Consider the following 21,554-nt stretch of genomic DNA (forward strand, 5'->3'; position numbering starts at 1 on the left):
TGGCGGGAAACCAATGACAAATCTAAACGGTGTCCTGAAAAGCAGAGACATTACTCTGCCCACAAAGATGTGTGTGGCCAAGGCTATGGTGTCCCCAGTGGTCACTTACGGTTGTGAGAGCTGGACCATAAAGAAGGCAGAATGGCAAGGAATTGATGACTTCAAAATGTGGTGCTAGAGAAGACTCCTGAAAGTCCTTTTCACAGCAAGGAGATCCAACCTTGAATATTCACTGGAAGGACTGATGCTGAAGCAAGTTTTCACCTAGGTATGAACCTCTTGAGTCCTGATAATGCTGATATCTATTAATGGTATGTTTACCTCTCCTTGCCCTTCCCACCTCTCCAATAACCATTGATGTACTTTCCCTTAGAATAGATAACATGTGCATTTTCTTGAATTTATCTGATTGGAGTCATAAATGGCTTACTATTTTTGTTTTCCTTTGTTTCATAATTCTTTCAGATTCATCCATGATATATACAAGTATCTCATCTCTTTAGTTTTTGATGAGTAGCATTCTTATATTTAGATGTACAACTGTTTATCCGTTCATCTTTTTCTGAGCGTTTAGGTTATTTCTAGGTTTTCATTCTTGAAAATAAAACTGCTGTAAACATTTGTGTTATTTCTTTATGTGGATGTATGTTCCTTTTATTGATAACTCAGGGGTGTGTCTGAGTCACTTTGGTAGATGAATTTTAACACCTGATGAAACTAAGAAACTCATTTAAAATGACTGTTCCCCTTTGCGTTTCCATCTGCATTGTAGGAGTTCCAGTTTCTCAACATCTGTACCAATCATTAATATCAGTCCTTTTAATAAGTGAGTTGAGCTGTCTCTGAGCTTTCAATTGGTTTTACTACATTTCCCTAGAGATTCATGATCTTTGAGCATTTTTAATGTGCTGTTTACCAGCTGTATATCTTCTGTATAATTGCTGATCATATCATTTGCCTTTTAAAATATGCATCACCCCTGTTCCCATCACTGAAGTCTAGGCATTCAGCGAAACAATAAACCTAGCCCTGCTTTGTAGCTTTCACAATTTTTAAAATTCTCAGGTTGTGAAAGTGGGATGTACTCAGGGAAGGAACTGATAAATTCTGCTTGGGTCCTCTGGGTGTTCAGTGGAAAACTAAACTTAGCATCCAGTTCCTTACGTTGTTCAGTCACTCAGTCGTGTCTGACTCTGAAACCCCATGAAGTGCAGCACGCTAGGCTTCCCTGTCTCACCATCTCCTGATACGGGCTTCTTACGTTCTGAACGCTTTCTTCAAGGTTCTTGTCATCTTTCTCTGTTTGTAATTATTGACTCATGGCATCAGGTATTTCCCCTCTGTGAAGTTCACCACCACTTGGGGTGCTTTTTCAGAGACTCCAGATGGGGCCACTGTGGGTCTCTCCATCCCTGGTGAGACTTCTCAGGAAAACTAGAGCCCAGGAAGTTCCCCAATGGAACCTGATGTGGTACAGTGGTTAACAATTCACCAATTTCAGATTGGGTGAAATTGGTCTTACAATGCAGGTGGCATGGGGTGGATTCCCTGGTCCTGGAAGATCCCATATGCCACGGGGCGACTAAGCCTGTTTTCCAGAACAAGAGAAACTAATGAGAAGTTCTCTCACCACAAGTAGAGATCAGTCCCTGCTTGCTGCAACTTAGAGAAAGCACGAAGCAACAAAGACCGTCACCGCAGCCACCACCTCAAAAAAAAAGTTCAGGGGGACTTCCCTGGTGGTCCAGTGTTTGGGAATCTGCCTGTCAATGCAGGGGACATGGGTTCTATCCCTGGTCCGGGAAGATTACACATGCCAGGGGCAGGTAAGTCCACGGGCCACAACTACTGAAGCCTGAACGCTTTAGAGCTTGTGCTCTGCAACACAAGAAGCTGCCATAATGAGAACCCCTCCCGCAGCAACTAGAGAGTAGCCTCGACTGGCTTTAACTAGAGAAAGCCTCTGTACAGTAACTGTAACCAATAAAAAATAATCTTCAAAAATTGTTCAGGGAAAGTAAAGCCTTTTAAAGACAATCAACTATACTCCAATGTAAAATAAAGAGTTTACAAAAATAAAGAGAAATAAAAACTAAGGGAATTTTTTTTTCCAGTAAGACTACCATCTTGGTTCATTTGGGGTGTTACAACAAAATACCACAGCCTTATTTTTTTTTTTTAATGAACATTTCTTTCTCATTAAGTTGGAGGCTGTGAAGTACCAGATCAACATACCAGAATGGATGAGTTTTCTGATGGTAACCCACTTCCTGGATCTTAGTTGGTGCTTTCTTGCTGTGTCCACATGCGATAGAAAGAGTTAGGGGTCTCTCTGGAGCTTCTTATAAAGGCATTAATACCACTTCCGAGGACTCCATCACCCTATAACTGAAACATCTCTTAAAGACCCCACTCCTAATACTAGCACCTTTGGGACTGTTCTTTCAACACACCACTTTTGGAGGAAAAACTCAAACATTCAGACCATAGCATCTGCCTTGCAAGAAATGTGTAAATTTCATTAGAGATGAGCAAAATTCTATAGGTCAAAAAGTACAATTAAAGAAGAGCACTGAGGAAGGAATACAGGTAAAGTTATTTTTCTCGTTCTTAATTGATCTGATAACAATTTGAAATAGTAATACCAACAACACATTCTATTATGTATGCTTATGTGTATGCATATCCTGTATATGTATGCTTCTATGTAAGTAGAATTGTGTAGTCGCTCACTGTGTCCGACTCACTGGTCGGACTGCAATACGCCAAGCTTCCCTGTCCTTTACCATGTTCACCAGAGCTTGCTCAAACTTGTCCATTGAGTTGGTGATGCTATCCAATCATCTCATCCTCTGTCGTCCCTTTCTCCTCCTGCTATCAATCTTTTCTATCATCAGGGTCTTTTCTAATGAGTCAGCTTTCTGTATCAGGTGGCCAAACTATTGGAGTTTCAGCTTCAGCACCAGTCCTTCCAGTGAATATTCAGGACTGATTTCCTTTCGGGTGGACTGGTTGGATCTCTGCCGTCCAAGGGGCTCTCAAGAGTTCTCCAACACCACAGTTCAAAAGCATCCATTCTTTGGCACTAGGCTTTCCTTATACTCCAACTCTGACATCCATACATGACTACTGGAAAAACCATTGCTTTGACTAGATGGACCTTTCTTGGCAAAGTAATGTCTCTGCTTTTTAATATGCTGTCTAGGTTGGTCATATCTTCTTCTAAGGAGTAAGCATTTAATTTCACAGCTGCAGTCACCATCTACAGTGACTTTGTGGAGTCCAAGAAAATAAAATCTGTCACTGTTTCCATTGTTTCCCCATCTATTTGCCATGAAGTGATGGGACCTGATGCCATGATCTTTGTTTTTTGAATGTTGAGTTTTAGGCCAGCTTTTTCAATCTCCTCTTTCCAGACTCGATGGACGTGAGTCTGAGTGAACTCCGGGAGATGGTGATGAACAGGGAGGCCTGGTGTGCTGCAGTTCATGGGGTCGCAGAGAGTCGGACACGACTGAGCGACTGAATTGAACTGAACTTTCACCTATGTTAAAAAGCTCTTTAGTTCCTCTTTGCTTTCTGCCATAAGGGTGGTGTCATCTGCATAGCTGAGGTTATTGATATTTCTCCTTGCAATCTTGATTCCAGCTTGTGCTTCAATCCAGCCCAGCATTTTCCATGATGTACTCTGCATGGAAATTAAATAAGCAGGGTGACAATATTCAGCCTTGATGTGCTCCTTTCCCGATTTTGAACCAGTCTGTTCCATGTCTGGTTCTAACTGTTGCTTCTTGACCTGCATACAGATTTCTCAGGAGGCAGGTAAGGTGGTCTAGTATTCCCATCTCTTTAAGAATTTTCCACAATTTGTTGTGATCCATACTGCCAAAGCCTTTCGTGTAGTCAATGAAGCAGAAGTAGATGTTTTTCTGGAATTCTCTTGCTTTTTCTATGATCCAACGGATGTTGGCAATTTGATCTCTGGTTCCTCTGCCTTTTCTAAATCCAGCTTGAACATCTGGAAGTTCTTGGTTCACACAGTGTTGAAGCCTGGCTTGGAGAATTTTCATCATTACTTTGCTAGCATGAGAAATGAATACAATTGTTCAGTAGTTGAACATTCTTTGGCACTGTCTTTCTCTGGGAGTGGGGATAAAAACTGACCTTTTCCAGCCCTGTGGCCACTGGTGAGTTTTCCATATTTATTGGCATATTGAGTGCAGCACTTTCACAGCATCATGTTTAAGGACTTGAAATAGCTCAGCTGGAATTCCTTCATCTCCACTAGCTTTGTTCGTAGTGATTCTTGGTAAGGCCTCCTTGACTTCACATTCCAAGATCTCTTGCTCTAGGTTAGTGATCACACCATCATGGTTATCTGGGTCATTAAGATCTTTTTTGTATGGTTCTTCGGTGTATTCTTGCTACCTCTTCTTAATATCTTCTTCTGTTAGGTCCATACCATTTCTGTCCATTATTGTGCCCATCTCTGCATGAAATTTTCCCCTGGTAGCTCTCTATTCTTTCCCATTCTGTTGTTTTCCTCTATTTCTTTGCATCGTTCACTTAAGATTTTCTTATCTCTCCTTGCTATTCTTTGGAACTCTGCATTCAGATGGGTATATCTTTCCTTTACTCGTTTGCCTTTCACATCTCTTCTTTTCTCAGCTATTTTTAAGGCCTCCTCAGACAACCATTTTGCCTTTTTGCATTTCTTTTTCTTGGGTATGGTTTTGATCACTGCCTCCTATACAGTGTTACAAACCTCCCTCCATAGTTCTTCAGGCACTCTATCAGATCTAATCCCTTCAATCTATTTGTCACTTACACTGTATAATCACAAAGGATTTGATTATAAGTAGAATAAATGACATTAATAATTCAAGGGACTAGAGGGAAGAACTGGGATTGTTGTGTTATGAGGTACACTATCTGTGAAATGGAGAATATTATTTGAAAGTGGACTTGGTTTACTTCAAACTCTAGTGTCCATGTGCTAAGATGCTTCAGTCGTGTCTGACTTTGCAACCCTATGGACAGAGGAGGCCCACCAGAGCAGGCCCACCAGGCTCCTCTGTCCATGGGATTTCTCAGGCAAGAAGACTGGAATGTATTGCCATGCCCTCCTCCAGGGGATCTTCCTGACCCAGGGGTCAAACTCATGTCTTTTATATCTCCTGAATTGGCAGGCAGGTTCTTTATCACTAGTACAAAGAAGTATAACCTGATATGCTAACAAGATAGAATGGAATCATAAAATAATGAAAACTACAAAAGCAGGAAAAGCGTAGAAAACAAAAATTGGAATAAAGGGACTTCTTGGTAGCTCAGTGGTAAAGAATCTGTCTGCCAATGCTGGAGATCACGGGTCCAGGAGGATCCCGCATGCCACAGAGCAACTAACCTGTGTGCCACAACTCTTGAGCCTGTGCTGTAGAGCCCGGGAACCACAACTACTGACCCTATGCACTTCAACTACTTAAGCCTGTGCAACCTAGAGCCTGTGCACCACAGCAAGAGAAGCCACTTCAGTGAGAAGTCCACTCACTGCAACCAGAAAGTAGCCTCTGCTTGCCACTCAGTTCAGTTCAGTTCAGTTCAGTCACTCAGTCGTGTCTGACTCTTTGCAACCCCACGAATCGCAGCATGCCATGCCTCCCTGTCCATCACCAACTCCTGGAGTTCACTCAGACTCACGTCCATTGAGTCCGTGATGCCATCCAGCCATCTCATCCTCTGTCGTCCCCTTCTCCTGCCCCCAATCCCTCCCAGCATCAGAGTCTTTTCCAATGAGTCAGCTCTAAGGGACTCTCAAGAGTCTTCTCCAACACCACAGTTCAAACACATCAATTCTTCGGCGCTCAGCCTTCTTCACAGTCCAACTCTCACATTCATACATAACCGCAGGAAAAACCGTAGCCTTGACTAGATGGACCTTAGTCAGCAAAGTGGTGTCTCTGCTTTTGAATATGCTATCTAGGTTGGTCATAACTTTTCTTCCAAGGAGTAAGCGCCTTTTAATTTCATGGCTGCAATCACCATCTGCAGTGATTTTAGAGCCTAAAAAAATAAAGTCTGACACTGTTTCTACTGTTTCTCCATCTATTTCCCATTAAATGATGGGAACAGATGCTATGATCTTTGTTTTCTGAAAGTTGAGCTATAAGCCAACTTTTTCACTCTCCTCTTTCACTGTCATCAAGAGGCTTTTTAGCTCCTCTTCACTTTCTGCCATAAGGGTGGTGTCATCTGCATATCTGAGGTTATTGATATTTCTCCCGGCAATCTTGATTCCAGCTTGTGTTTCTTCCAGTCCAGCGTTTCTCGTGATGTACTCTGCATAGAAGTGAAATAAGCAGGGTGACAATATACAGCCTTGACGTACTCCTTTTCCTATTTGGAACCAGTCTGTTGTTCCATGTCCACTTCTAACAGTTGCTCTCTCACCTGCATACAGATTTCTCAAGAGGCAGGTTAGGTGGCCTGATATTCCCATCTCTTTCAGAATTTTCCACAGTTTATTGTGATCCACACAGTCAAAGGCTTTGGCATACTCAATAGAGCAGAAATAGATGTTTTTCTGGAACTCTTTTGCTTTTTCCATGATCCAGCGGATGTTGGCAATTTGATCTCTGGTTCCTCTGCCTTTTCGAAAACCACCTTGAACATCAGGGAGTTCACAGTTCACATATTGCTGAAGTCTGGCTTGGAGAATTTTGAGCATTACTTTACTAGAATGTGAGATGAGTGCAATTGTGCGGTAGTTTGAGCATCCTTTGGCATTGCCTTTCTTTGGGATTGGAATGAAAACTGATCTTTTCCAGTCCTGTGGCCACTGCTGAGTTTTCCAAATGTGCTGGCATATTGAGTGCAGCACTTTCACAGCATCATCTTTCGGGATTTGAAACAGCTCCACTGGAATTCCATCAACTCCACTAGCTTTGTTCGAGTGATGCTTTCTAAGGCCCACCTGACTTCACATTCCAAGATGTCTGGCTCTAGATGAGTGATCACATCATCGTGATTATCTGGGTCGTGAAGATCTTTTTTGTACAGTTCTTCCGTGTATTCTTGCCACCTGTTCTTAATATCTTCTGCTTCTGTTAGGTCCATACCATTTCTGTCCTTTATCGAGCCCATCTTTGCATGAAATGTTCCCTTGGTATCTCTAATTTTCTTGAAGAGATCTCTAGTCTTTCCCATTCTGTTGTTTTCCTCTATTTCTTTGTACTGATCGCTGAAGAAGGCTTTCTTATCTCTCCTTGCTATTCTTTGGAACTCTGCATTCAGATGCTTTTATCTTTCCTTTTCTCCTTTGCTTTTTGCCTCTCTTCTTTTCACAGCTATTTGTAAGGCCTCCCTAGACAGCCATTTTGCTTTTTTGCATTTCTTTTCCATGGGGATGGTCTTGATGCCTGTCTCCTGTACAATGTCATGAACCTCATTCCTTAGTTCATCAGGCACTCTGTCTATCAGATCTAGACCCTTAAATCTATTTCTGACTTCCACTGTATAATCATAAGGGATTTGATTTAGGTCATACCTGAATGGTCTAGTGGTTTTCCCTACTTTCTTCAATTTAAGTCTGAATTTGGCAATAAGGAGTTCATGATCTGAGCCCCAGTCAGCCCTCGGTCTTGTTTTTGTTGACTATATAGAGCTTCTCCATCTTTGGCTGCAAAGAATATAATCAATCTGATTTCAGTGTTGACCATCTGGTGATGTCCATGTGTAGAGTCTTCTCTTGTGTTGTTGGAAGAGGCTGTTTGCTATGACCAGTGCATTTTCTTGGCAAAACTCTATTAGTCTTTGCCCTGCTACATGCTGCATTCCAAGGCCAAATTTGCCTGTTACTCCAGGTGTTTCTTGACTTCCTACTTTTGCATTCCTGTCCCCTAGAATGAAAAGGACATCTTTTTGGGGTGTTAGTTCTAAAAGATCTTGTAGGTCTTCATAAAACCGTTCAACTTCAGCTTCTTCAGCGTTACTGGCTGGGGCATAGACTTAGATAACTGTGATATTGAATGGTTTGCCTTGGAGACGAACAGAGATCATTCTGTCGTTTTTGAGATTGCATCCAAGTACTGCATTTTGGACTCTTTTGTTGACCATGATGGCTACTCCATTTCTTCTGAGGGATTCCTGCCCGCAGTAGTAGATATAATGGTCATCTGGGTTAAATTCACCCATTCCAGTCCGTTTTAGTTTGCTGATTCCTAGAATGTCGACGTTCACTCTTGCCATCTCTTGTTTGACCACTTCCAATTTGCCTTGATTCATGGACCTGACATTCCAGGTTCCTATGCAATATTGCTCTTTACAGCATCGGATCTTGCTTCTATCACCAGTCACATCCACAACTGGGTATTGTTTTTGCTTTGGCTCCATCCCTTCATTCTTTCTGGAGTTATTTCTCCACTGATCTCCAGTAGCATATTGGGCACCTAATGACCTGGGGAGTTCCTCTTTCAGTATCCTATCATTTTGCCTTTTCATACTGTTCATGGGGTTCCAAGGCAAGAATACTGAAGTGGCTTGCCATCCCCTTCTCCAGTGGACCACATTCATTCAGGCCTGTCCACCATGACCCGCCCATCTTCTGTTGCCCTGTAGGCATGGCTTGGTTTCATTGAGTTAGACAAGGCTGTGATCCTAGTGTGATTAGATTGACTAGTTTTCTGTGAGTATGGTTTGAGTTGAAGATGTAGCTGTGACCTTTTCCTGGGAGGAATGGGGTCTCCCTGATGAGACTCAAAATGCGTGTACCGTGATGTGATGCTGGAGAACTTGGCACTTATAACCTCCCTGGGTAAGAACTTCAAACCTTTCCTCTTGACCTGAGCTAGTCTCTGCACTTTCCTTTTCCCCAGAGACAAGCTTGTCCTTCTTGTGTCAGGACCACGGTCACTGCTTTTTTTCCCCAGTACTCTAGGTTGGTGCTGTGGTTGGTTGGGCTGAGGTATTTGCACTGCCATCCATTTTCCTTGAAGAGTCCCCACATCTGCTACCCTGCAGCCTCCCCTGGAAGGATCCAGGGTCAGGAATCTTCCATTCAGCCTAATATATCCCACCATACTTCCCTCTTCTTACTGGGTGACATCCAGATGCAAGTAATCTGTGCTCCTCGGGTTCTACTTCTTTCTTCTCATAAACATTTCCTTGTAACTGCCTTTGCTGGGAATTAATTCTCTGGTGTAGACCATGCACTTCTTGCAAGAACCTTTCCAAAGTTCTCTTAATAGTATTTAAATGTTTTCCTCTGGTTTATGATGTGATGAGTATGGGTCAACTGCTCCTATGTGATGTCTTTCCCTTTGTATTTGCATCATCCAGGTCCCATACACTTGTTCATTTTGGAAGTGGAGTGGGGAGCTCTTATTTGTCCACAAGCTGGATATGAATTCCAACTCAACCAAGTAGGCTCAAAGGGCTGCTGTACAGTAGCACCCTATGGGAGTACATGATGCTAGTTCAAGTGATACCAGGAATTTGTTCCGTTTGACTTGAATTCTGATGGCTATTTCCAGTGACCACAACTTTTTCCCTCCATTCTTAATAGTGCTGACTTAATTCTGCATTGTGGTTCTTCTACTTGTAGTCCAACCTGTATCTAATCCTTATATCTGTGAATTCCCTGTATCACCCATTTTCCTCCCTGCTTTATCTGTTCATTTTGTAACATTGGCCCATATATTTTCTATAATCAAATATATACCCATTCTTAAAATGTTCCTGACCAAAATCTACTTTTGCAGTCCTTTTTTCTCAGACCTGGAAATACTCATCTACATTGCAGTCATGTGTTACCAGCAGATACAGTCCTGCTGACAGTTGTTTGTAACTAATTTTTTTCCTTTTTTTTTTTCTTTGGTTAATGGCTGCGCTGGGTCTTCATTGTGAGACATGGGCTTCTCTAGGTTGCAGCTCATGTGCTTGGTTGCCTGTGGCTTGTGGGATCTTAGTTTCCCAACTAGGGATCAAACCCATGTCCTCTGCGTTGGAACGCAGATTATTTACCACTTGACCACCAGGGAAGTCCCTGTAACTGATTTTTTAACTGTCATCAGTTAAGTAATTTTTCACCCTGCTTTTCTTCTCTTGACACATCACATGGTTATCTTTTTTCTCATGTGGTCTTCCCCCATCCTGTGGCCTTTATAGCCCAGTATTGCTCATGATAATGTCATCAAGAAGCCAACTCCCTGTTCTTGTAAATAATCACACGGACTCATTCATGAGTTTGTCAGACACACACTGGTGTGTGGGCTCCCCCCTGCCCCACTAAAGTCAACATGTGCTTCACCAACATTTCTTGCTTTTAGGTTGCTGCCATGAAGTGGAGAACAAGACTTCTTTTGAGCAAAATGTTTCTTTTCAAAGAATGTCAGGACTCCCAAGGCAGATCTATCCTCCAAAACGGCCCACCCCTGTGAACTATGTGTCCAAATATTGACAGACTTTCTGCACTTGGATGAATGTCAAGCAATACATTCAAAGCTGAAATTATATATGTCTAGGAAACAGTTGTATGTCAGCACAAAACTTCATCAGCATCACAAGCAATGCATCGGGGAGAAACTCTTCAGAAGAGATGTGGATAGAACTTCATTTGTGAAGAACTGCAAATTCCATGTGTCAGGAAAGTCATTAGTCTTCAGGGTGGTTGAGAAGGACTTCTTGACCAGGTCTCAATTTCTCCAGCAATGGGCTACTAACACCTGGAAGAGGTCAAACAGAACTGAGTGTGAGACAGCCTTTCAGAGGGGAAAAACTTATCCTAACTGGGGAGAAGTTAGCAAGAAGTCACATCTCATTGTACACCAGAGAGTTCACACCAGGGAAAGGCCATATAAATGCAGTGAATGTGGGAAGTCATTTAGCCGAAACTCTGTGCTCTTTCAACATCAGAAAATCCACACTGGAGAAAGACCTTATGAGTGCAGTGAATGCGGGAAAACTTTTAATCAACGTTCTGCCCTTCGTTAGCATCAGAGACGTCACACTGGTTCAAGGCCTTATAAGTGCACTGATTGTGGGAAATCCTTTGCCGATAATTCCACCTTCATTAAACACAGGAGAATTCACACTGGAGAAAGGCCTTATGATTGCAGTAAATGTGGGAAAGCGTTTTCCCAAAGGTCTTCACTCCTTCGACATTGGAGAGTTCACGCTGGAGAAAGGCCTTATGAATGTGGAGAGTGTGGAAAATCATTTAGGCAAAAGCCCAACCTTATACAACATTGGAGAAGTCACACTAGAGAAAGACCTTATAAGTGTGGGAAATTATTTAGCAACAAGTCCCATTTCATTGACCTCCAAAGAGTTCACACTAGAGAAAGGCCATATGAGTGTGGGGAATGTAAGAAATTCTTTAGCAAGAAGTCCCACCTCATTATACACCAGAGAGTTCACACCGGGGAAAGGCCATATAAATGCAATGAATCCGGGAAATCATTTAGTCAAAACTCTACGCTCCTTCAACACCAGAGAATCCACACTGGAGAAAGACCTTATGAGTGCAGTGAATGTGGAAAAACTTTTAATCAATGTTTTGTTCTTCATCAGCATGAGAGACTTCACACTGGTTCAAGGCCTTTGTAAGTGCACTGATTGTGGGAAATCCTTTGCTGATAATTCCACCTTCATTAAACACAGGAGAATTCACACTGGAGAAAGGCCTTATGAGTGCAGCAAATGTGGAAAAGCATTTTCCCAAAGTTCTTCACTCCTTCGACATCAGAGAGTTCACTGGAAAAAAAATCTTACAAGTAAAGGAAATTTGAGAAGCTGGTTAGCCCAAGCTGTTTTTCAAAATCAGAGAACTCACATTGGATCAAAGCCATGTAAGTGCCATGAATGTCAGAAATATTTTGCAAAAAGCTTCAGGTTCATTAAACACAGGTGTGTTCATACTGCAGAAAGACATTATATTGTAGGAATTGTTTGAATTCCTTTACCTACAACTCTAGTCTCATAGAACACTGTAATGTTCACACTGGATAATAGCCTTGTGGATGTGACTAATGTGGGAAATTTTTTTTTAGCCAAAACTCTAGCCTCATTACATACTGGGGAGTTCACAGTCTTCACTTTTATGTCATTGAATACCACAAAGTTCAGAAAAAAGTGTTGTGCAGGGATGAATTTTTGGTCAGTGTAGCACTAGGGAGATCCCTTATGAGGGTGTTGTCTGCCTCTGTTGACCTCATACATGCGATGAACCACTAATATTCCAGGTTGATGGGAGCTTCAGTGCATTTCTTAAGCTGCTCAGAGCCCTTACCAGACTCATGTCATTGCCAGTTCCATAGCAAAAGCCATTTCACCACTGTTGTGTGGCAGGTGTTCATGATGTACACTTTTGAACCACCCTGAGTCCAAGGAAGAACATTTTGATGTTGTCCCACTTATGGGAGCCTTTGTAATAAATCTGAGCTCTCATTCCTTTCTAATTCCTTTGATGGGTTACATCTCTGAGTTGACCAGTTTTTGTCTTAGACTACTCTGCTGGTGACTTGCAAACTGAGCCTACTTTTCTCAGTGTCTGTTGTGACTCCTGTGATGAGATTTTCCTCCCCTTCATGCCTCAAGCCCAGGAATAGTCTGCGTCCCATTGTACTGGTTTGTGTGAAAAATGAAGACCTTACTCTTTTTTTTTTTTTCTTTTTTAACAGCTCAGCTTTTTATTGAATATGTTACTAAAGAGGTTTAGTCAAAAAGACCAAAGCCCATGTCATCATCAGATTCTTCAGATTCTTCTTTCTTTGCTTCTCCTTCCTTCTCAGCTGGGGCAGCAGTGATGGATGGGGCAAGACCTCCTGCTGGCGCAGCACCAGCTGCTGGGGCAGGTCCACCAGCCCCCACATTGCAGATGAGGCTCCTGACGTTGACATTGGCCAAAGCCTTTGCAAACAAGCCTGGCCAGAACGGCTCAACATTTACCCTGGCTGCTTTTAATGACGGCACTGATTTTATCCTCCGTGACCATACAGAATGAGGGCAGAGGAGATGCAGGTGAGCTCTGAGATTGAGGCCACGGTGAGGGCAAATGCTAGGTGGGGGCTGCCAGGTGCGGTGCTAGTCACCGGATGAAGTGAGGGCCTCATCCCAAAATGGCCTTAGCTTCCTCGGAAGACCCAAGCACCTCAACAGCAGAGGAGGAGAAAGCAAGACCTTCCTCTTCAATCTTGGGATTTTATTCACTGCGGTGACTTGAAAACAGCTGGGTTCTAGCAGCAATCAGGGTTGAAAGGTTTTTTTGTGGAATTGCACACTCTACCTCAGAGGGAACGCTATGCTGTGACAGTACCTCTCTCTAGGTTTGTCCTAGTTGCCATTGCTGCCCAGGGCCTCCAAGGAAAGACTGCAGGGATTTGTGGCTCTTATTTGCAGCCTGGATGCATTGGTATTTTGTTGGTTCAGATGTCAGTCTTTAGATGGGCAGTTGTGATACCTTTGCTGCTTCCTAAATCAAGAAAATTTTCCTGTTCACGGGGATCATGGATTGTGTCCACTTAGTAAGAGAAGTCTGTTCCCTAGGTCCTGCAGTGGGGCCATGTATCCACATACATAGAATTCCAGATAGTGGCGGCATAGGTTAGATTATACACTCGTATAGGCAGGCGGAATCATCTGTTACAGGAACACTGGATTTGTAGGGAGGGGGAAAGGCTACCACAAGTGTGTGGAAATGTGTCTGTATTGAAGGGGTCTCCACAATATTCCAGGTACTACCTGTGAAGGATGAGCCAGTGCAGCAATCGTCATGGCATCCAGAACTATGTATCTTGTATAGGGAAGCTGTTGTGAGATGAAAAAATTATCAGTGGTTTTGTAGTATCTATGTGATTTCACTTCAGATGTGTTGCTGTGCAGGAAAATGAAGATAGTGAGGATGTGCTGTCCCCACTGAATGCAATGTAAACCCTGCATTCCTGTTGAATTTGGGGGGGAAGATTTCCTAGCAGTTCAGTAGTTAGGGCTTGGCACTTTCACTGCTGAGGGCTCAGGTTCAGTCTCTGCTACAAGCTGCAACCAAAAAAAATTAAATATTAAATTATTTTTTGAAGTTTCTGTTTTTTCCCTAACAAAAAAGATAGTGAAACAGCACAAACCTATGTTGGAATTTTATTTATTTTTTCAGTGATGTGACCTCTCTGGTATAAAACTAATTGTTTTTTTAATGTGGGAGTATTTCATAAACACTTTGTGTACTGTACACAATGCAATAGCCATGTGCAGCACATACTTTTAAAGTTTAATCATTAATATTCTTGATCACTTAAAAATTTTTATTATAGTATGTGCCAATCTATGCTGTACAGCACAGTGACTCACTTATATGCATATAGACATTCTTTTTTTAAAATATTCTTTTCCACTATGATTTATCACACAGTTTTCAATATAGTTCCCTGACCTTGTTTCTTGATTAATTCTTAAATCTAGAAACTCAACATTTTCAAGCCACGATTGGCAGCTCTGAATACATAGGCTTTGAGTGTTCTCATTTGGTTGGCCATATTTATTTCCACAAATCTAAGTAAATGTAGTCAAAATTCTATGTTATAAATCGATTTGAAATAGTTTTTGATTATGTGGTTATACATGGTCCATTGGTTAATCAGAATTTTCTTTTGCTTGTGAGTAAACAATACTGTAGGATCCACTTAGGGGGACTTCAGTTCAGTTCAGTTCAGTCACTCAATCCGACTTCAGTTCAGATAAGTTCAGTGTCAGACTCTTTGCAACCACATGAATCGCAGCACACCAGTCCTCCCTGTCCATCACCAACTCCAGGAGTTCACTCAAACTCACGTCCATCGAGTCGGTGACGCCATCCAGCCATCTCATCCTCTGTCGTCCCCTTCTGCTGCCCCCAATCCCTCCTAGCATCAGTCTCTTTTCCAATGAGTCAACTCTTCGCATGAGGTGGCCAAAGTACTGGAGTTTCAGCTTGAGCGTCATTCCTTCCGAAGAACACCTAGGACTGATCTCCTTTAAAATGGACTGGTTGGATCTCTGCTGTCCAAGGGAGTCTCAAGAGTCTTCTCCAACACCACAGTTCAAAAGCATCAATTCTTTGGCGCTCAGCCTTCTTCACAGTCCAACTCTCACATTCATACATGATCACTGGAAAGGGCATAGACTTGACTAGACGGACCTTTGTTGGCAAAGTAATGGCTCTGCTTTTGAATATGCTCTCTAGGTTGGTCATAACTTTCCTTCCAAGGGGTAAGCGTCTTTTAATTCCATGGCTGCAGTCACCATCTGCAGTGATTTTGGAGCCCCCCAAAATAAAGTCGGACACTGTTTCCATTGTTTCCCCATCTATTTCCCATGAAGTGATGGGACCAGATGCCAAGATTTTCATTTTCTGAATGTTGAGCTATAAGCCAACTTTTTCAGTCTCCTCTTTCACTGTCATCAAGAGGCTTTTTAGTTCCTCTTCACTTTCTGCCATAAAGGTGGTGTCATCTGCATATCTGCAGTTATTGATATTTTTCCCGACAATCTTGATTCCAGCTTGTGCTTCTTCCAGCCCAGTGTTTCTCATGATGTACTCTGCATATAAGTTAAATAAGCAGGGTGACAATATACAGCCTTGACATACTCCTTTTCATATTTGGACCCAGTCTGTTGATCCATGTCCAGTTCTAACTGTTGTTTCCTGACCTGCATATAAGTTTCTCAAGAGGCAGGTCAGGTGGTCTGGTATTTCTATCTCTTTCAGAATTTTCCACAGTTTATTGTGATCCACACAGTCAAAGGCTTTGGCATAGTCAATAAAGCAGAAATAGATGCTTTTTCTGGAACTGTTTTGCTTTTTTGATGATCCAGCTGGATGTTGGCTATTTGATGTCTGGTTTCTCTGCCTTTTCTAAAACCAGTTTGAACATCTGGGGGACTTAGCTATAGATAATTTATGAATAAGTTAGAGCTTTCTCACTGGTGAAACCACCTAAATCCTGCGCCTTTTGTGTTACTTAAAGGGGCAGGATTTAGGTGGAAGTAGCTTGGTGTCCTTTGTGTGTGTGTGTGTCTGCTGAACCATGTGGCTTGCCAGATCGTAGTTCCTTGACCAGGGATCAAACCTGTGCCCCCTGCAGTGGAAGCACAGTCTTAACCACTGGACCACCAGGGAAATGCCACTCAGTGTCCCCTGAATTGGCAATTTCCACATAGAGGAAAACCTCCATGTACATTCAGCATGGTTGTGTTCAAATCTCTGGCATTGTCAAAGACTTCCTAAATCCCAGGTTGGAAAAGAAAGTTTATTAGAACATTCATTTCTCTTCTGTGTGCACACAGTCCAGGCAACTTCTGACTGAGACAAGAAAAGCAACATTGGTTGAAAAATCTCTTAGACCTTTCCTGCAATGGATTTGAAGATTAATGAATCTTGTAGACTTAAAAGGTTAAAAATAATACAACCCCCCCTTTTATAAAGTTTTTTTAAAGGACACTAGAAAATGTAAGAAATTATACTAAGCTAATAAAGGAAAGAAACATTAGGCTTCTAATGGTTTGGATGGAGTCAGCACTTCACATTAGTAAACACAATCTTGCTCAAAGTTGTTTTCTCAAAGAAAAGTTTAAAAAATATAATTTTTAATGTTTTCCACTTATAGGTTACCAGGTGAGAAGAAACAGGAGACTCTCAGAGCTTTTGCATAATTTGAAGTGTCTTTAATCATTTGATTAATGTATATAGATATTTGTAAATTATATTTTTGAAAGTTTCTACAGTAGCCGTACCAGGATGACTTTTTGAACAAATAACACTTCATAATTTTAATTTTAAAACAAACTACATTTTCTGCCATGGAAAAGTATTATCACATTATTGTAGTTTATAGAAGACTAAAATTTAGTATCTAAAGATTTGGAATTTATGAATATACTCCACTGGGTCTATGGGTCAGCTAACTTGTTAATATTTCCACAAATAATTGTATCTGCTCAGTTCAACATCTTAATACGAAGTACCCTTCATTCTCTTGCCACCCTTTATGTCAGCTTCTTGAATGCTCACACCCCTTTACATACTTGTCCGTCATATGTACTTTTCTTTCTCTGGAGTATTCTTCCCAACACTCTACATTTAGTAAATCACCAAAAAATAATCATTGCAAACATTAAAAAAAATATCTTCAGAGAATTTTCCCAGAGACTTTAGGTAAAATTCACTGGAGTGGTGGTGTGGCTGTTTCTCCTTGTCCTGAGCTATGTAAGGGGTGTAAGGACAATGCTTTCTTCCCAGAGAAACAAAATGGACCACAGTTCATCCGATGTGTTACACCTAGTTTGTGCTTATGATGAATGGCATCTGTCATTATTTCTGTTTTCTTGCCAGAAAAAGTCCCACGGACAGAGGAATCTGGCTTAGTGACTAAACAGCAACAACAACAGAACTTTACATCTTGGGCTTCCCTGGTGGCTCGGTGAGAAAGGATCCTAATGTGATGCAAGAGACATGGGCTGGGAAGATCCCCTGGAGAAGGAAATAGCAACCCATTCCACTATTCTTGCCTGGGAAATCCCATGGACAGAGGACCCTGGTGGGCTACAGTCCACGAGGTATCAAAAGAGTCGGACACAACTTTCTGACTAAACAACAACAACTTAGATCTTGAGGTACAACGACATTATGCAGTAGTTGCAGAATGTGAGCTCAGTAGTTGTGGCCACAAGTTTAGCTGCGCCGGGGCACGTGGAATCTTCCCAGACCAGGGATCGAAGCTGGGTCTCCTGTATTGGTAGGTAGATTCTTAACCACTGCTCCACCAGGGAAGTCCCCCAAACCCTTACATTTTAAAAACAATCTGAAGAGTTTATACATTAAAATACATGCTGTCTGGGATTCAGTTCAGTCACTCAGTCGTGTCTGATTCTTTGTGACCCCATGAACCGCAGCACGCCAGGCCTCCCTGTCCATCACCAACTCCTGGAGTTTACCCAAACTCATGTCCATTGAGTCGGTGATGCCATCCAACCATCTCATTCTCTGTCATTCCCTTTACAGGTGAAATAATATACTAAGGTGCGTGGGGTAGATGAAACAAGACCAACCATGAAATAGCAAATAGTGCTGGAATATCGCAAAACACTGCAGCCATTGCCACATGTCAAAATGGCATTTGTTTTGTTCTTCTCTTTTTGAGATTGACACCAGATTCAGAAAGGAATTGAATATATGTGAGGATATGAAGTAATATATATTAAATAGATGAAAGTATTGCTCAATGAATTGGACAGAGTCAGTTCAGTTCAGTCACTCAGTTGTGTCTGACTCTTTGTGACCCCATGAACTGCAGCACACCAGGCTTCCCTGTCCATCACCAACTCCAGGAGTTTACCCAAACTCATGTCCATTGAGTCAGTGTTGCCATCCAACCATCTCATCTTCTGTCGTCTCCTTCTCCTCCTGCCTTCAGTCTTTCCCAGCATCAGGGTCTTTTCAAATGAGTCAGCTGTTCACGTCAGGGGGCCAAAGTATTGGCACTTCAGCTTCAACATCAGTCCTTCCAGTGAATATTCACGACTGATCTCCTTTAGGATGGACTGGTTGGATCACCTTGCAGTCCAAGGGACTCTCAAGAATCTTCTCCAACAGCACAGTTCAAAAGCATCAATTCTTCAGCGCTCAGCTTTCTTTATAGTTCAACTCTCACATCCATACATGACTACTGGAAAAACCATAGCCTTGACTAGATGGACCTTTGTTGGCAAAATAATGTCTCTGCTTTTTAATATGCTGTCTAGGTTGGTCATAACTTTTCTTCCAAGGAGTAAGCGTCTTTTAATTTCATAGCTGCAGTCATCATCTGCAGTGATTTTGGAGGCCCCTCCCCCAAATAAAGTCTGCCTCTGTTTCCACTGTTTCCCCATCTGTTTGCCATGAAGTGATGGGAGCAGATGCCATGATCTTAGTTTTCTGAATGTTGAGCTTTAAGCCAACTTTTTCACTCTCCTCTTTCATCAAGAGGCTCTTTAGTTCTTCGCTTTCTGCCATAAGGGTGGTGTCATCTGCGTATCTGAGGTTATTGATATTTCTCCCAGCAACTGTAAAGGCAGGGTTTCTGTTGTCTTGGGAATCATTGTCAGAGACCTGTCTTTGTATTCCTTCCTCAAGGTGGCGCAGCATCCTTTTCCTTATCTACACTTTTGTGTATTTGTCTATACCAAACACAGATGAACAGTGCACTATTGTTTATTAGCTTCAGTTTTCAGTGTCTCCATTCTGTGTCTAAGTGACTCTGCATAGGTCATTTGGGTTTTTTTGTTTGTTTGGCCGTGCTGGGATGCTTGTGGGATCTTAGTTCCCTCATCAGGGATTGAACCATGCCTCCTTCCTTGGAAGGGAGGAATCTTAATCACTGGACCGCCTGGGTAGTTCCGGGATGCATTTGGATTGGTGGATTTGAGAGCATCTGGAAAGGTGCTCTTAGACTCTAGGAACACGCTGAGCTTCGAAGAATTTGAAAGAAAATGTCTCCAAACACTTGGGTGATCAGTTACAGAGAGTAATCCTCAAACATCTGAGTGCATTCTCTTTAAGAAGGAACGCCCCACCTCAGTCTCTGGACTTAGGTTGTTATTTTAGCAAATCTCACAGTGTAGCTTCGCCGTTTCTCCTGGACGCCAGGGATAACTCAAAACTGGACCTTGGCCCCTGTATCCGTGGGAAAATACATTACCCAGGCGGCTGTGCGATGGGGGGGGCTGCTGACGATCAGCCAATTAAGACAAAGAGAAGCCGCATTTTCCTGTGAGGCAATACTGTCTGGGCGGGACTTCCGGCCGCGACGCTATGAGCGTCGTTTTGAAAGTGCTAGAGGTTTTTCCTAATTCAAGCGCTTCGGTTACTCGCGGGGAAGGGGGATGAGACTGAGAAGGGACCCGCGGCAGAGAGGCGGGTGTGAGGCTCGGTGACGCCGCCCAGGGTGCGCCGCGCCAAGACCGGGAGGGGCCCGCCGGGCGCGGGACTCCCGCTGCTCCCGGCCCCGCTCCGCCCACGGAGTCCGATGGCGGCGGCACCAAGGGACCCGGCTCAGGTAAACGCTGGTCCCCCTGGGCCTTCACCGCCCTCACCCCACCGGACACTAAAGCCCCGAGCGTCGAGGGGGTGGGGGGCGCCTGCTCACGTGCCCGCAGCCCAGTCCCCGGGATCCAGGCGGGCGAGGCCGCTTGGGTGGGGCTCTATGTCTGACAGACTGGGAATGCGCCTGGGAGAGGGTGACGGGCGGAGGAACCTGCAGGCGCAGAGATTTGGCGGTGGTACTGACCAGGGACTAAGGTCTAGCAATTCTGGTTGCAGCTGGGCCAGTCAAGGTTGCAGTGTTGCTGCGAGAAAGGCTGGCCATTTATGGAAATTTCCTGGCAGCCCAGTGGTTAGGATTCTGCCTCTCTTGGCCGAGGGCTCCGGTTCAGCCCCTGGTTAGGGAACTAAGATCTCACGAGTCCCACCGTGCGGCCAGAAAAAAAGAAAAGATCATTAATCTCATAGGTAATAGAGGGTTGGAATAGCAAGCGGGAAGTGATTGCATGCATACCAAAATAGGCTCCCTCTGACTGCCAAGAAAAGAAGGAGAGGGAGGAAGGAGATAGGAAGCACAGAGGTATTAATTGTAATAGCCTAGGTGTGTATTGATGGACCAGAGTGACTACCTTGGATGTGTGAAAAGTGGTTGAATTCTGGATCAATTTTTTGAGAAGGTGTTACCGAAATCGCAAGTCCTTGTGCCCCACACGGAGATCCAACCAGTCCATTCTGAAGGAGATCAACCCTGGGATTTCTTTGGAAGGAATGATGCTAAAGCTGAAGCTCCAGTACTTTGGGCACCTCATGTGAAGAGTTGACTCATTGGAAAAGACTCTGATGCTGGGAGGGATTGGGGGCAGGAGGAGAAGGGGACGACAGAGGATGAGATGGCTGGATGGCATCACTGACCCGATGGACGTGAGTCTGAGTGAACTCCTGGAGATGGTGATGGACAGGGAGGCCTGGCGTGCTGCGATTCATGGGGTCGCAAAGAGTCAGACACGACTGAGTGACTGAACTGAACTGAACTGTGCCCCACACAGTCAGGTCCATCAATATTAAAACAGAGTTTGGAACAGAGGTTTGTTACAGATTTGTACAAGGAGATGGGTGGCTCATGCCCTAAGAGCCCCAAAGTTACTGGAAACTTTCAGCATGGCCCTTTAAAAGCAAAAGGTGAGGTGTGGGCGTGGTTAGTTGTAGATTTCTCCTGTCAGATCCTTTGTTCTTGGGATTAGTTCCTGGTCAGGTAAGGATGTTCCTATAAGTCTGTACCAGATGAATGTTACTCTCTGTTCTGACAAGAAAGGGCAAAGTCCCAAGGCACAACTTTCACCCTCCAATGTCCCAGCCCTACCTAAGAGGAGGCAGATTGCAGTTGGCAGCTCCTTCAAGGCCAGGTCCCCAGACTTGCCCAGCTGTCATCCCTGAGGGAGCCAGGCACCCAACCCAACTGGCCCTCAGTCTCCTCAGTTCAGTTCAGTTACTCAGTCGTATCTGACTCTTTGCG

At 43.3% G+C, this 21,554-nt stretch overlaps 1 protein-coding gene across 1 annotated transcript; it reads left to right on the plus strand.

Moving 5' to 3' along the window:
• The first annotated feature begins 1,813 nt into the window (after positions 1-1,813).
• On the plus strand, positions 1,814-20,212 carry LOC128064116 (zinc finger protein 418-like). Its single transcript, XM_052656912.1, is given in 4 exon segments — positions 1,814-1,826; positions 10,793-11,598; positions 11,600-11,768; positions 19,962-20,212. Coding segments are annotated over 4 exon segments (1,239 nt in total).
• The last annotated feature ends 1,342 nt before the right edge of the window (positions 20,213-21,554 follow it).

This window comes from Budorcas taxicolor, chromosome 18 (assembly GCF_023091745.1).
Source record: "Budorcas taxicolor isolate Tak-1 chromosome 18, Takin1.1, whole genome shotgun sequence".
Classification (NCBI taxonomy): domain Eukaryota; kingdom Metazoa; phylum Chordata; class Mammalia; order Artiodactyla; family Bovidae; genus Budorcas; species Budorcas taxicolor.